This window comes from Sturnira hondurensis, unplaced genomic scaffold, assembly GCF_014824575.4.
Source record: "Sturnira hondurensis isolate 20B ecotype Veracruz unplaced genomic scaffold, ASM1482457v3 Scaffold0003693, whole genome shotgun sequence".
Classification (NCBI taxonomy): domain Eukaryota; kingdom Metazoa; phylum Chordata; class Mammalia; order Chiroptera; family Phyllostomidae; genus Sturnira; species Sturnira hondurensis.
The window spans coordinates 5,309,396-5,324,366 of NW_028076324.1; the positions used below are offsets into that span (position 1 = coordinate 5,309,396).

The window sequence follows — 14,971 nt, forward strand, 5'->3', positions numbered from 1 at the left end:
CTGTCACAGAGCCAATAGAGCAACAAATACCTGGGAAGACGTAGCTGGAGCTGCCATGGCCTTGAGGGGCCAGGCATCAGTGCCACAGGGCTCTGACCTGCGCTGGGCTCATACTTTGGCCAGAGAGGAAGAATGTGCCTGTCCAGGGTTGAGAGCGGTGGTTCCTTCATTTTCTGGGCTTTGCTGAATGTAATGACTTTCAAAGTAGGGGAAAGGTCTTTCCCCTCTTCTTTCTTTTCTTCAAGCAGCAATCAAATTATGAAAGGTGGCATAGGGTACATCCCACATAAATAATTTTCAGTGTGGCCTATCTGTCATCCCCACGCCACTGAGGAGGACATGAGAAATGTTTGAGGTCAGTGTGTTTGTCTTGCCTCATCACTCTCCTCTGAACACTCCACTGGGGCTTGTGCCCCTTTGACTTCTGAGGTCTGCTGCCACAGACAAGAGACTCTTGATTGGTTGGGAGTAGGTGGTCCCTCTCTCCTTCTTAGTATCTGCACATCAGGGAAGTCCCTGGTTCTTTAAGTCATTTTTCTGAAGAGGCTGAGCTATCCTTCAGGACTGATGCTTGTTAACCCTTCCCAGTCATTTCCTCTTTGAGGAAAGTCATGATTTATTTAAAGGAGGAGAAAAGCAAACCTATAACACACTCAGAGGATCTGGTTTAGCATTTAATTGACTTCTGCAGCCTTAGGCAGTACTTGGGGGCAGAGAAATAGTGGGATTTTGGAAGTGTCATGGGAGGGTGGAGTAACTATAGCCTGGAAACTTTCTATTTCAAATAATTACAGTCTATCCAAAACTGTGCGTGCTTGAGATGTAACTTGGTACCCTATAAAAACCAGGGTATGAGCTGAGACTTTTGAGGATCTTGAACTGCTGGAGGAGGTAGGAGTCACAGCTGTGAAAGGGAGGAAGCCACATAGAAAGTTACCTGAACTTACGCACTGTTCTTTGGAGAGAAGGTGACCAGTTGTACTTAACTTATTGTACTTTTTAGGCTTTTTTGTAATTGATTATTGATAAAAGTGATACAATTTTTTTTTCAGTATTGCCTATCAGGGCATCCAACCTTACCATGCAATGTACTCAAATTCAAGTCAACCACCATCATGTTGGACTGTGGACTAGACATGACTTCTACCCTCAATTTCCTTCCTTTGCCTCTTGTTCAAAGGTATGTACTGGTGCATCTGAGACCAAATGAGCTTTAGTTTGTTTAAAAATGGTATCCAGTTCTACAAAGTTACTAGTACCTTGTGAGTTGTCCTAAGTTTACTTTGTTCCCTTAAAAAATGTTCATCATCGAAATAATTTCCTTTGGCTGGGTTGATGGAAAGTGTTGTATTGAATTATTGATTGACTTCTTTATTATAACTTCTGAGCTTCTGTAAAATGTTCCTGCAATTGCTCAGTGCAAGTGAGGTCATGTATATTTCATCTTTCCTGCTAATTCATATAAGAGCTGATAAATGGTCAACTGATGAGCCCAAGAATTGAATTTTAAAATCATTTCACTGCCTTTGCAGGGAGTTGACATCATAGAAGCTGACAGTTCCTTTCGATAGGTAGCCATGCATTATTTTTATGCTCGTTAGCTGTAAATACCATGAAATCTTATAGGAAGCCAAAGTCCATGTCATAAAGCAGGTAGATTATCCCAAGCCCATAGTCAGCACTGTTTACTCTTCTAAGACTTTGTCTAGGAAGCTTGCTGTTATTTAGAAGCAGCATTTATGAAAGAAGTGGTAACTTTTAGAAGCAACTGTAGTCCCAGTAGCAAAAGTGATACAACCTACAAGAGGGGAAACAGAAAGCTATCTAAAGCAAATTTAAAAGCTCAAAAGCATACGGCATACAGCAAGCTAAGTAAACCATCTAATACATCTCTTTCACTCCTGAAGACACCGCTGTGTGCAGTGATTATTCATGATGATAGCCCCATGAACCATGTAGAAAAAGTAAAAATAAAAATCAACCATTGATTTTTTTTTCCTGAGCTAAGGGATACAATAAGGTGGTAGGAACAAGGTCAGAGATAATTGCAGCTCACATTTTATGCAAAGCTTGTAAAATTCAGTTATAATCACACCCAGCACTTAGAAATTCTTTTACCATGCACACACAGATGTTATCCAAAAGAATACATATATAATATGTATATGCATAATTATATATATATGGAGAGAGAATTGGTTTAGGCATTGCATCACATATTTCTCAACAAAAATGACTAACAGGTTATTTATTATTAAAGTAGCCTGTAATCATTGTCTCGGCCCTTCCCCTGCAAAACTAAAATGTTGGTTCATTTGGTGTCGAACCAGAGGATATAGATGTGGACAAGACAACTGTCCTTTCCTCGTGGAGCTTATAGTCTTTCAGAGAAAAAGAATCACACAGTTGAAGATTTCATACTTGTGTTAAGAAAACAGCTATATGAGGTCTGTCCAGAAAGTATCCAGCCACGTGCTATGAGAGAGTCATTTATTAAAGAAGATACAAGAAACATGTACATAGGACAATGACACTTCAGTCCCCTGCAAAGTAGGCATCTCAGGACCTCACACAGTTCTCCCAATTGCCATCAGCTGCCCCATCATATTTTCCTGAATCTCATCGATGGTCTGAAATCTCTTCCCTTTCAAAGGTGATTTTAGTTTTGGGAAAAGCCAGAAGTTGCAGGGAGCCAAATTTGGGCCATAGTGGGGCCGAGTTAACTGGGTGATTTGACGTTTCTCAAAAAAACTCTGCATAAGATGTGATGCATGAGCAGGCACGTTGTTGTGATGAAGCTGCCAATCACCGGATGCCCATAGCTGCAGCCTTCTCAGTCATCCAAATAGCTTCCCTGGAGCTTAATGCAAAATTTGATACAGATTCATTTCTCTACTCACTCAGCCATTTTGAGTGCAGTGGCCACACAGTACACATGCTCGTTCAACTTCATCTACCACCCTTACTGACTAGTACAGTAAAGTCGTCATTGTTCACACATGCACATTCCAGGCCACTCTCCTTGGCTGCCAGGTTACATTGATGTTATGCAAGTTGTTCTCATTATATTAGCAATGGCTGGACTTTTTCTGGGCAGACAAGGTACTTCGAGAAGACCTACATTGTCTGTGCGGTCATGAGTTATTTAGGTGTTCAAAACCTAAACTAGACAGACAGTCCTAGCTACATGTTTTCCCTTTTCTGTTTGCTTATTCTTGTCTTTACCTAATTACCTAATTCTTGTAATTCTCACAGCTGCGGCTCAGCGTTAGAATCCACTTGTATTCTGTCTACCCTTTGTCATTGGTTTTCTCTGAGAGGGAGGTTATACTAGTGGGATGATTGGCAGCCCATAGTTTCTTTCAGAGGGTGTCTTCCTGTGCCCTGTTCAGAAACCTTCAAGATATACTTGGCTAAAAATAGTATCCCCAGTTTCCCCTTATTCTCTCATCCTGCTTTTTTTTGGTCAGAGTGCTTATGATTGTTATATATAATATTGGTTTATATATTGTCCTCCTTCACTAGAAGGTAAGTTTTATAAGGGCAGAGAGTTTGTTCTCTTTAGGCACAATACCCTCTGAGCCTAAAACAGTTTTTGACATGTCAGAGCTTCTCCATAAATATTTGTCATATTTATGAGTCCTCTTTCTTCCCTGGATTCCAACCCTTCTTGCCTTCTCAGTCATCTTGCTATCAATTGTAATCTTTCTTTTACCTTCAGCCCTTCCTTCCATCTTAACTAATTTTTTCCCATTCACTTATGCTCAGTCATTTCTAACCTTCTTTCAACTCTGCTTTACCCTCTGCGCCCCTTACTGCTCTCTGATCTGTGTTCCCCCCCCACCACCCACCAGAGCACCTCTCCCTGAAGTCACGGATGACTTTCATGTCATTAGCTCTGGTGCACATTCTCCTCCGCGATTGTGCATTCCTGGTTTCCCTCTTATATCTCTGGCACTTCCTCTTCTGTCTACTTTGGAAATTCATCTTTCTCCTACTGGCCATCACATACCAGAATTTTTTAATATCCAGTGCTTGGCATCAGAGTCTCTACAAAGGAATTTAGTAAGTGCTCAGGGCTTCCATAACTATCCAAACAATAACTTATAAATGTGCATATTTAGTTAATAATTCTCTTCTGAGCTCCAGGTTTGTCTCTCCAAAATATTCATATATCCGAAGTTTCTCTTGTTGGATGTGCCCTTGAAGGCACTTCAAAACTCAACGTGCCTCAAATCAAGCTCATTGTTCGGCTTGGTCCAGAAGAGGAGAGCAGACACTCCCAGACCTGTTTCCCCGCCACAGTGCCTTATCTTAATGAATAGCATCCCGTTATCAAAGTCAAAACACTGGGAGTTAACTTCCTCTTCCTTGCCCCAGATGGAGTCTGTCATTGAGCCTTGTCATTCCACCTTCCAAAGAGCTCTGGTGTCCGTCAGATCTCTCCAGTGCTGCTGTCCTCACTGTCCTGTTCTATGGGCATCGTTGCTAAAGCCTCCTCACCACTGACTTCAATTCTGATCTTGCTCCTGCCCGAATGCAAAGCCATCCTCTTGAGTGACTTTTATTTCAGATTTACGGAGGGGTTGCAAGAATAGTACAGACAACTCCCAGTAACCCCTATCCGTTGTTAACGTTTTATTACACTTGCTTTGTCAGGTTCTCTTTACGTGTATGCGTGTAGTTTTTTCTGACCCATTTGAAAGATACAGACATGATGCTCCTTTACCAGCCAAACTTGAGTACCTGTTTTGTAAGAACATTCTCTACCTAATCTCAGTACAGTAATCAAAATCAGGAAACTTATATTGATATTGTACAAGTATCTAAGCTTCATACTCTATTTATATTTCCCAAGTTACACCAATTCATATTTTACTATAATGTCTTTTATAATGAAAAAGAAAAAGAGCAACACAGGTCAAGGATCTAATCCAGGTCATGTTGCATTTAGTTATCATGTCTTTAGTCTCCTTTAATCTGAAAGAGTTTCACAGTCTGTCTGTGATGACCTTGTCATTTTAGGAGTGCAGGCCAATTGTGTTATATAGCATCTTACAGTTTGAGTAAGTCTGGGGTTTCTTCCTGATTAGATTGGGATTATTTTTTATAGGAATGCCAAACAAATGATAATGTATGTTATCAGAAAGCATAGCTTGTCAGTTTTCTCCAGAACCATCTTTTAGAATTACATATCTAATCTTGCCTCTTACCCATTTAAAACAAGGGTCTTTCATTGCTTTTAGGATGAATACCAAGTAGATCTTGGTATATTAGGCTTTATGCCTGTTCCTCTAGTATCTGGCTCTTCCTTTCCTTTCAGGCTCAAAGTAATCTTATCTCCTGCCGAGGAAAGTCATACAGTTGTTCCTTCAGCCAGGAAGGCTCGCTCCCTCCTCCGTCCCTCCCACCCTCTTTTAGTTTGCTTAGCAGAAGCTTATCTCTCAGGTTACTTAGGACTCCAGTTTCTATACCAAAAGGACAAGGAGGTAGCATTGATGACAAGGATGGAGAGAATTTCTCTCCTTGAAATTTCACTTGAATAACCTTTTATGTAAGGTGTCCATGCCAAAGGCTGGTGAGAATGAGGGGAGGAAAGCACTGAACTTTGAAGCTACCCACTTTCTCTGCTCTGTCCAAACCCTACCCCTTGCCCCAGCTTCTCCTTGACTGTACTGCTGGCCGGATCTCACCTCAAACATCATAGAGCCAGGCAAGTCTTTGATGTTGCCTAGGTCATCGTTAGCAGATGTTGTTGTGCTTCCTACTGCACTGCTTCATCATTTTGAACAGCTTGTCCCCTGTTTGTGTTGTGACACTTGATATGTCTGTCCTCCAGGAGGACAGTTGTGCTTTGTTCATGCCACGTCACCATCACCTGAATTCTTGACACATAAAGATTCATTAATGAATAAATGAAGATGAACTCCTCATTCTCCTTACAGCAGTACAACCAATGAGGCTGTTCCCTGTTTCCTTTTTCTGGAGAGACCTCTCCATCTTTTTTTGTTGTTGTTTAATCCCCACCCAAGGATATGTTTATTGACCTTAGAGAGAAGGAGGAAGAAAGAGAAACACTGTAGTGAGAGAGAAACATTGATCAGTTGCCTCTTGTGTGCCCACCGACTGGGATTGAACCCACAACCTAGGCATGTGCCCTGACCAGGGATCAAGCCCACAGCCTTTTGGTGTACTGGCTGATGCTCCAACGGACTGAGCCACCCAGCCAGGGCAAGACCTCCTCCATCTTTACCCTGTAACTCCTATTCCCTGCTCTCCCACACCACCACACACTGTCAGAATTGCCCGTCTGAGGGAGCCCATAACACCTCCTGCTTATCCTACCATAGCTTTTATTTTATTCTGTTGTAATTGTGGTTTACTATCTCCCTATACCTAGAGTATAAACTACTCAAGGATTCTTTTATTTACTGTCATATTTCTGTACTTTGCATACTTTGCTCAAAGTTAGTTTTATAAATATTTTTGAATGAATGCATGTAGTCATGTCACTTTGTTTTCTGATCATAGAAGTAATGCATTTTAAAGTGGGAAATTGGAAAAATAAAAAGTATTAAAAAATGAATTGCATGCCACATTCTATTTCACTGTTTTCTAGGTTATAGATTGCTTTTAAATGCCTTAGGTTATTTATTTATTACTTATGGGAATATTTTACCAATTTTTTAAAGTAGATTTTATTTTAGATTTCATGACTTGTAACATTTTTATTTATTTTTTTTAATTCTTTTTTTAAATATTTTATTTATTTATCTTTAGAGGGGAAGGGAAGGAGAGAAGAAGAGAAACATCAATGTATGGTTGCTTCTCCAGCATCCCCTGCTGGGAACTGGCCTGCAACCCAGGCATGTGCCCTGACTGGGAATCGAACCGTGATCGTCTAGTTCACAGGCCCGCGCTCAATCCACTGAGCTACGCCAGCCAGGGCTGACTTGTAACATTTTTAATGGCATTGTTTTTTTCTCTAAGAAATTATTCTTAAATAGTGGGTACAAAGATGTGTTCATCTGTAATTATAATTTCTCTAATATCTTCTACCTCCCGTATTTTATTAAAGTAGATTTCTGTGGTGAGACTTTGTTTTCTTGTTTAAAAAATTTGCAGACAAATTTTGTAATCATTAAGAGCAAAATAATAAGTCCCTTCCCCTTTTCATTGGTTTGCTAACTCTCATGTTTTAGTCGCTAGCTCATTGGAGCTCGGTTACCGAGTATTTTCATTTCTGTAGCCACGTCCCTTTGCCATCCAGGGACACGTTGCTGTGTCTCCTCACCTTTGGCGTTGTTGCAGCGCGGTTGTGCTCCCGTCCCACCAACTGACGGCTCCTCAAACTCAAAACAACTCCCGGTGCTTCACAGAAAGCTATGATATGAAAAATGTCTAACAAAAGTAAAACCACAATACCTGAAGTTTTTACTTTTTAAAAAAAATTGTTATTCTCTAATAAGCAGAGTACCACTTCTAATCATTTGTTGATGACAACTGTCTGAGTCGCCTCTGATTTGAAGGCTGATTTACGTGTGTCTGACAGGGAACAGAGAGAATGGGCGCACTGTGGACGAGTTTTCTTTGTAAAGGAAAGCGAATGCCCACAGCCTTCTTTTAGAGAGCACGTGTGAAATGAGAACAGCACTCACGCTGTCTTGTCACTACACTTTTATTAGAATACTTAGTGTTTTAACCTGATCTGGCAGTAAATATACTTGTCAAGAAGTAAGAAGTCTGTAAGTGACATATATGACTGTGAAATGAGGTAGGAATTAGCAGCTAGTGAGTGACAATAGAATATTTCTCTTAGAGGTTAGAGCAGAAAACTCCCAGAGTTGTGTTCTTTTTTAAAGCTTATTGTTTATTCATACCAACCAAATTTGATTCTCTTGGTGGTGATTTTCATTCTCAGATATAAAATCCAAAACTTTTACTTTTTGATTAATGAAAGCAAAATGTAAACTGTGAATCTAGGCAAAGTGTATATGGGACTTCATTGTACTTACATCCTTACAACTTTTCTGTAGGTTTGGAATTCTGTCAAAATGAAAAGTTACCCCCAAATTTTTCACTTAAAAAAAAAAGAGATTAATGCGTATTTTGTTTTTTAACCTTTCCTAGAAGATTGACAAATATTCATATATTTATGTTTCTATTTGACTTCCATACCTATCACTTGCTTATAAAATCAAAATCTGATCAAATTATTTTGGCAAGAGAATAAGGGAGTATGTACACTCATTTGGTCTCTAATTACACAATCTTTTAGTCCCCCGCCCTTACTTTGCCCTTAATTTTTACTTCACAGACGAATTCTGTGGTGAAATGCTAAATTCCTTTTGCCATTCAGCTTGTACTCCTGAGGTGGTTTTCCTTCACATATCATGTGATCATTAAGTTTTTCTTTTTACAGCATTTTTTTTAACTATTTGCATTTCGCCTACCAACACAATTCCCCTGGTCAACTAATAGCACACATATAAATTCTGAGATTACTAGAAGTGGATGATTTCTGAATCCAGACTATTTTAATGTATCGTGTATATATATGTGAAATCAACCTCCTCTTCTAGAAATTATTCACTTAGGTATGGCATCATTTTTTTAACACTAGGGAAACAAGCTTCATTTTCCAGAATTGGAAACTCAAGCCACAGGCGACGAGTGACAAATCCACTTAAAAGCAGTGACTCCAGAATACGAGTTTGACTAGAACTCAGGTGTTTTCCTTTGCAGTGAATCTTGGCTGGTGGGCGGCTCAGCGTGCTTGTCAGAGCCCTGAGCACTTGCTCTCAGAGTCGGTCCGGTCCGGTCCACAGACGGTGACCCCACCTGGCCTGCCCCACAGGCTTGTCCCCAGCACCAGCAAGGTGAAGTCTCGGGCAGTGACTGCAAAGTAATTCATCTTTCTGTTTTCCTTATTGTTCTGCACAGTGTTCTTTTAATTTTCCCAATACGGTACTAAACTGTTCGGCTCTTTAATGATGCATTGCCACATAATTCTTAAGGGTGATATGACAGTGTTTGTTTTTATCTTTTTGATTAGTATTTTGGGTGAGCATTGCTGCCAATGATTTCAAGCTGCTTTTAACTCTGTGGAGACAGCACAGTCACCTTGAAATCTCTAAGGATTATAATCTATTTAGGATAATTTAATCTTTTCTTTTGCAGTGCCAGGCTGTCTAATCTTCCGGGCTGGTCCCTGAAGGATGGAAGTGTTTTCTTGGACAAGGTAATGATTAACCGAAGTGTATGTGTACCCAGTGGAAACCCTTCTGTCGTACCAGGAACCCGACAGCATTGTGACTGATGGGCTCATTTCCCCCCATGTATTCTCCCTGAAATATCCCGAGACCCGTTTAGGGTCTTTAGTACTTGGTGATTATTGTTTTTAAGAGCCTTTGAGGGAATCAGGTCCAGTTTCTCATGTGAAAAAAAAATCTAAGAGCCGCAGCTGCAAGTAACATTTTGCCACCACAAAAGAAAACTATCATTTCTATAATGCAGTGAGATTTTCAAAGGCGACACTTACTAGAGAATTCCACCAACTCTATGACAGGAAGGAGTAAACTTTTTTTTCCTTCAAATAACTTTGAAATCCTCGAATATGGGAGCTTTGAACGGATTCTGTCAGGGGTCAGATTGAGTGGGGCACTGTAAAGTTTGGGTCCTTGGGAGTGATGGGAGGCCACAGAAGGTGGCAGCAGAGCAAGGTCACCATCTGATGGCATCACTGGCCGTTGTGTGAGGACTAGACTGAGGAGCTGGGTGTGCAGCTTCCCCGGCAGTGCGCTCTTAGCGTGTGGGGTGAAAACGTGTTCTTCTGTAAACTTGCATCAGGGCCCTTCCAGGCGATGGCCTGTGGTCTTATTCCAGCCTTCCCTGGCAGCCTAGAATGGACAGCCTCACAGGTGATGGGGAAAAAGAAAATAGTTCTAGGAATCTAAGATGTGGCATCCTGTTGACTTTAATCACTGACTAATAAGGCTTAAAGTGAGTGACTTAAATTACTTTCTAGGCTATTAAGTTCTTGACATTAGATTATCTTCACAGTAAATTCTTCCTCAGATCATTATTCAGGCAGTTAACTTATAAGTGAGAGACCAAGGTACAAAAATGTTAAAACTATAATCCAGTCAAGTTTCATACTAAAAAAAAATCAGAGGTAAAAGGTTAAAAACTTCAAAGCTTATCCATTCCATTCTTAGTCTTCTAAACCATTTTTGTTTCCCACATCCCACAACTAAAAGGGTGAATAAATTTAAAGATCCTTAAAATGACTCATCTGAATAAGGCATTTCCTTCTTATAACAGATGTTGTTAAGTAAAGAGTTGGGTTTTTTTTTTTTTACAGATTTAATTTCTGCTAACTGCACCCCAGCCTCAAATGCAAGCCAAGTGCATAATTTGAAATGAGATTTCCCTTAGTTAATCTGTAAAATTCTGTGACATTCAGGAACCTCTGTGCCTGGTTTCAGCCTTACTCTTCCACTGGCTGTAAATCATTGTTCCCTGAGAACGGTCCAGAAGCATCCCATCGCCAGTGCATTGTGAGCAAAATGACTTGCATGTGTATGCGAGCGCATTTCATTAGAAGGGAGTGTGAATAATAAAACACAGTGGCACAGTCAGTGCCCAGAATGGCAAATGTGCTTCTCCAACCAGGAAGGAGGAGACCCTCAGAGGAGGCTTTGTCACAAGAAGAAGGCGTGCCCCGCTGCGCAGCCTTCTGGGGAAGAAGATTCCGTAGCCGATTTCAGACCAGGCAGAGCTTTGAAATTTCCCATGATTTGTCTGCAATCATTTTTAACCTCATCCTGAGGGAGTTGGGAGTCTTTTCCCATTAAACATAATTGCTTATTTGTTTTTAGCTGGCAGATATCTTGTAATTAAGAGCTGTTAGTTGTCTCTTTTTGGCTCAGCTTTGTGCTGGTTAAATGGTATTCCTGTAAGGAGAGGAGTCAGAGTTTACAGCGAAAGGCAAGGGGAGGGAATATTCTGTCAAGGTTCTGATATGAGACTTGTAAAATTCAAAAAGTAAATTTAGACAAAGATTAGAGTAAAATCACTCGAATGCAAATAAAAGTATAGTTACATATATATAAATACATAGAAATATGTTTTCAGTGACTAATGATATAATAAAACAAAATTCTAACAGTAGTGTTCTCTTTCTGGAAAGAGCAAACTGTCAACCAAACTGTATATTTTTTATAAAGTCATAGATAGTTTTCACGTTGATAGAACAAAAGATTCTCCATAGATTTCAATGTCAAGGGTCAGTGAGGGAAGACAGCGCCTCTAGTGGCCTTCTGGAGGCATTGTAGCAGCCCTGTGGTGGCCCACTCATGTCTCTTCAGTGTGCTCTGCCGTGGTTCCAGCTGCCAGCACCTGTGTGGTTTACAGGAGAGCTTTCCCACAGCTGTNCCAAACTGTATATTTTTTATAAAGTCATAGATAGTTTTCACGTTGATAGAACAAAAGATTCTCCATAGATTTCAATGTCAAGGGTCAGTGAGGGAAGACAGCGCCTCTAGTGGCCTTCTGGAGGCATTGTAGCAGCCCTGTGGTGGCCCACTCATGTCTCTTCAGTGTGCTCTGCCGTGGTTCCAGCTGCCAGCACCTGTGTGGTTTGCAGGAGAGCTTTCCCGCAGCTGTAAAACACGGGGGTTGCTCTAGGAATATCTGATTCTGTGCCCCAGGAGGATAACTCCGAGGTGTATGTTTCATACACCAGTTTCCCCATGGGTGAAATCCCACTTGCCCACAGTGGTGGGTGGCTCATCCCTTGTCAGCTGTCTTCCTTTCCCTTTGTCACTTGCCCAACCGCCTCCTCTTTTTCAGCACCTTCTGTGTAACTGCATTCGCCCTTTTCTCAGGGTCTGTTGTGAGGGAATCCAGACCAAGACAGGCTTATCAAATGTGGTAGGTGATGGCAGAGTGGGAAGTTGTACTATACTTTCTTCTTTTGAATGACTGCATTTGGTTTATAGTCCCAAACAAATTGTATGCTCTGCGAGGACAAGATGTATTCATGAAGATGATGGAGAGCGGGAATAATTTAATCCCTGTTCTCTACTCTTCATCTCCCTCCTGACTTGGCCCTTGCCAGAAGGAGAAAGAGGCTCTAGGACCAGGACCCCTAACCTAACTGTGTAACAAATCACTGGAGGTGCCTGTTAAAAGTACAGGTTCCGTGACCTCGTCCCCTGAGTTTCTGACGCCTTATGTCCTAGGGCCCAGGAATCCTGATTTCCACTGGCCTTCCATTATATTCTGATGGTGCTGGTATGGTCTGCATGACTATGATTCAGGAAGCACTGGATCATGAACTGTGGAAGCAGCATGTGTCCATCCATGGCTTTCTCGAAGAGACATCAAGAAATATGCATTCAGGTCCTGAATCAGCACCTACAAGTATTTTTTATCCTGAGTAACACACCTAACCTCCCTGACCCTAACCCGGAAACAGTTGGCCTGAATAACCTTCTAGCTTCTCTCCAACTCTAGTAGTCTGTGATTCTTCACAGAAAGTTTGGTTTGGGGGTGAAATTTCTTTGATGTATTTATTGGATGTTTCTTCCTAGACTTTTTTCTTTTCACTTGTTTCAGGAGCTCAAGGAGTGCTCAGGTCACGTATTTGTGGATTCCGTGCCTGAATTTTGCTTACCAGAGGTAAGATTAAAGTGAATCCTACTATAGAAACAAAGCATATCTTGTCATTTCTCAAAATGAAGTCAAGCAATAACTTTAAGTGGTCTAGCTCCCTGTTTTCAAGTTGAAATGAATCTGATATTCCAGTCACTTTGCTTTTTTTTAAATTGAATTTATTGGGGTAACATTGGTTCACAATCCAGTCAGTTTGTTATACAGCTCCAATATCATTTAGGAGTTCTTACGTTGTCTAATAATCATTTGTCACTCTCTGCTTCCTGCGTCCAGCTCTTTGCGTAATCCTCACTGACACGTGTACTGGGGCACGGTTTTGAGCCAGGTAAAGAAATAACTCAGGCCTTCAGTGTTATAATTATCATGCCTGTGACTTAGGTTAGCCATACTTTTCCTGGAGTGGGTAATTGGGAATTGCTGTTATTCAGCCAGTACAATAAACTGTAAAAATCCCTGGTGACTTGAAAGATCATATCGAATATAGCTTGACACTCACAGATTCTGAACTGAGTTATGGATATCTGTCGTGTACACACTATCACCATAGTATGACTTGCTGTAAGAGTCCAGGGCCAGTCTTATCCTTTATAGAAAACACAGTTCAGTTTCCATTAGTTTTAAAAGAAACTAATCTCAGCTGACAGGCCTAATCCCCAGAGTGCCCAAGGTGGCGCTCTTAGTGACAGATGAAGGGTGGGGAAGCCAGTAGCTAGTCCAGGTTCCTGAGGAAATCAATGAGAAGCTACCGTCTTGTTTTTCCCATGCACCCAGTGGATTACGGTGCCTGTAGGAGGTATTTCACAAGTCAGTGCCGAAGAGAAAAGAAATTTACAGTGTCATGTCCCTACTTTTTGTTCTCTTCCTCTCTCTTTTTTCATAGCTACACTTTCTTTGTTTGCCTGTAGATGAACATTTTTCTCCCTTTAAAGTATGTGTGTGTGTACCCTTTGGGGTACCAGAGTGAAAGAAAGGAAGGAAAGCAAAGAAGGGCATGGAATTGAGAAGGGAGAAGTTTGGAGGTAAAGCACTAAGAATAAGGAAGCAAAGAAGGGCATGGAATTGAGAAGGGAGAAGTTTGGAGGTAAAGCACTAAGAATAAGGAAGGGTAAAGGTAGACAGTTACCGAGACTCCTGAGCTCTCCATACCTGCAATTACTCTTCTTGTCATTTTCATTCGTCACTTAGGAATCGGTGGGGCAGTTCCCCATCTGTTCGAAAACTCCTGATCCCAGAGGCTACATTCATTTTCAGTGTTCTACCTGTGGTGCTGACTGCTACAACCTTCAGTGTATGGGCAACGATGCCAGATGTGTGAATTGGTGTTCCGATGACTTTGTGACTCGTTCCACAGAGTACTAAACTTTGAAAGTGGACATTTGCCATGTCACACATCAGCTTTGGGTGTGCTAAGGGGGTATTATTGATATATTTAGGGTTCAGGAGCAGCGGTTTCCAGCTGGTGTGTGGCTGCAGGCATACAGATGCGCCGCAAGAATTTTTAGAACGTGCGGTACCTGACTAGTTGGGGGCACTGACCTCTTTTCCCCTAGAGTGTCAGATATGAAACTCCCAACAGCCATCCAACATACTGTCTAGTCAGATTGGCAAAAAGTATGTTTTTGGTGTGCCTCAGAATTTTAGTAATTAGTTTATGTGTGCCATGAGATGAAAACTTTGAAAATTGCTGTTCTACAACTGTATATGTTTTTTCAGCTTCTGTCATAACTTGAGGTTATAACAAGTTAGCAGTCATTACTGTTTTAAGGTGGAACCAAGGCATTGTACCATTAGGAAAAATAGGAGAGTCAGAGAATCGGGAGAGAGGTACTCACTGCTGTCCCGCCGTCGTCACCAACTGGGAAAAATAGGAGAGTCAGAGAATCGGGAGAGAGGTACTCACTGCTGTCCCGCCGTCGTCACCAACTGGTGGGCGAGTCAGGCGGACCTGATCCTGGACAACTGCACGGAATTTGTCATTTACACTCTTGTACAACCCCTTAAACATCTAACTGTCCCCTGATGTCTACACACGGACTGCATATAAGGTCCAGGACAGTAGAGTAAGCAGCCAGGAAGTGAGGGTAGTTTTGACCCAACTCCTGGTCTGCGGAACCCAGGTGTCTGTATACTAGAAGTTTGAAATGAAAATAGTCTTTATTGGATTTCACTGAGTAGAAAGTCTGTAAGTAAATACATAAATGTGAGTATATAAACATGGCTTGGATATGAAGTTTATTTCTCAGGAAAAAAATGGGTAGACACTGTTGATATATATACAGACTGTGTGTGTGTG

The 14,971-nt window shown here is 41.2% G+C and overlaps 1 protein-coding gene across 1 annotated transcript in view; it reads left to right on the forward strand.

Annotated features, from left to right (window-relative positions):
* The window catches only part of INTS9 (integrator complex subunit 9), an 88,097-nt gene that overhangs the window by 28,874 nt on the left and 44,252 nt on the right, over window positions 1-14,971 (forward strand). Inside the window, exons 2-4 of the mRNA XM_037042206.1 lie at window positions 1,053-1,180; window positions 9,181-9,241; window positions 12,622-12,684. Of these exons, the coding sequence (XP_036898101.1) occupies window positions 1,053-1,180; window positions 9,181-9,241; window positions 12,622-12,684 (252 nt within the window). The remainder of the gene's footprint in view (window positions 1-1,052; window positions 1,181-9,180; window positions 9,242-12,621; window positions 12,685-14,971) is intronic.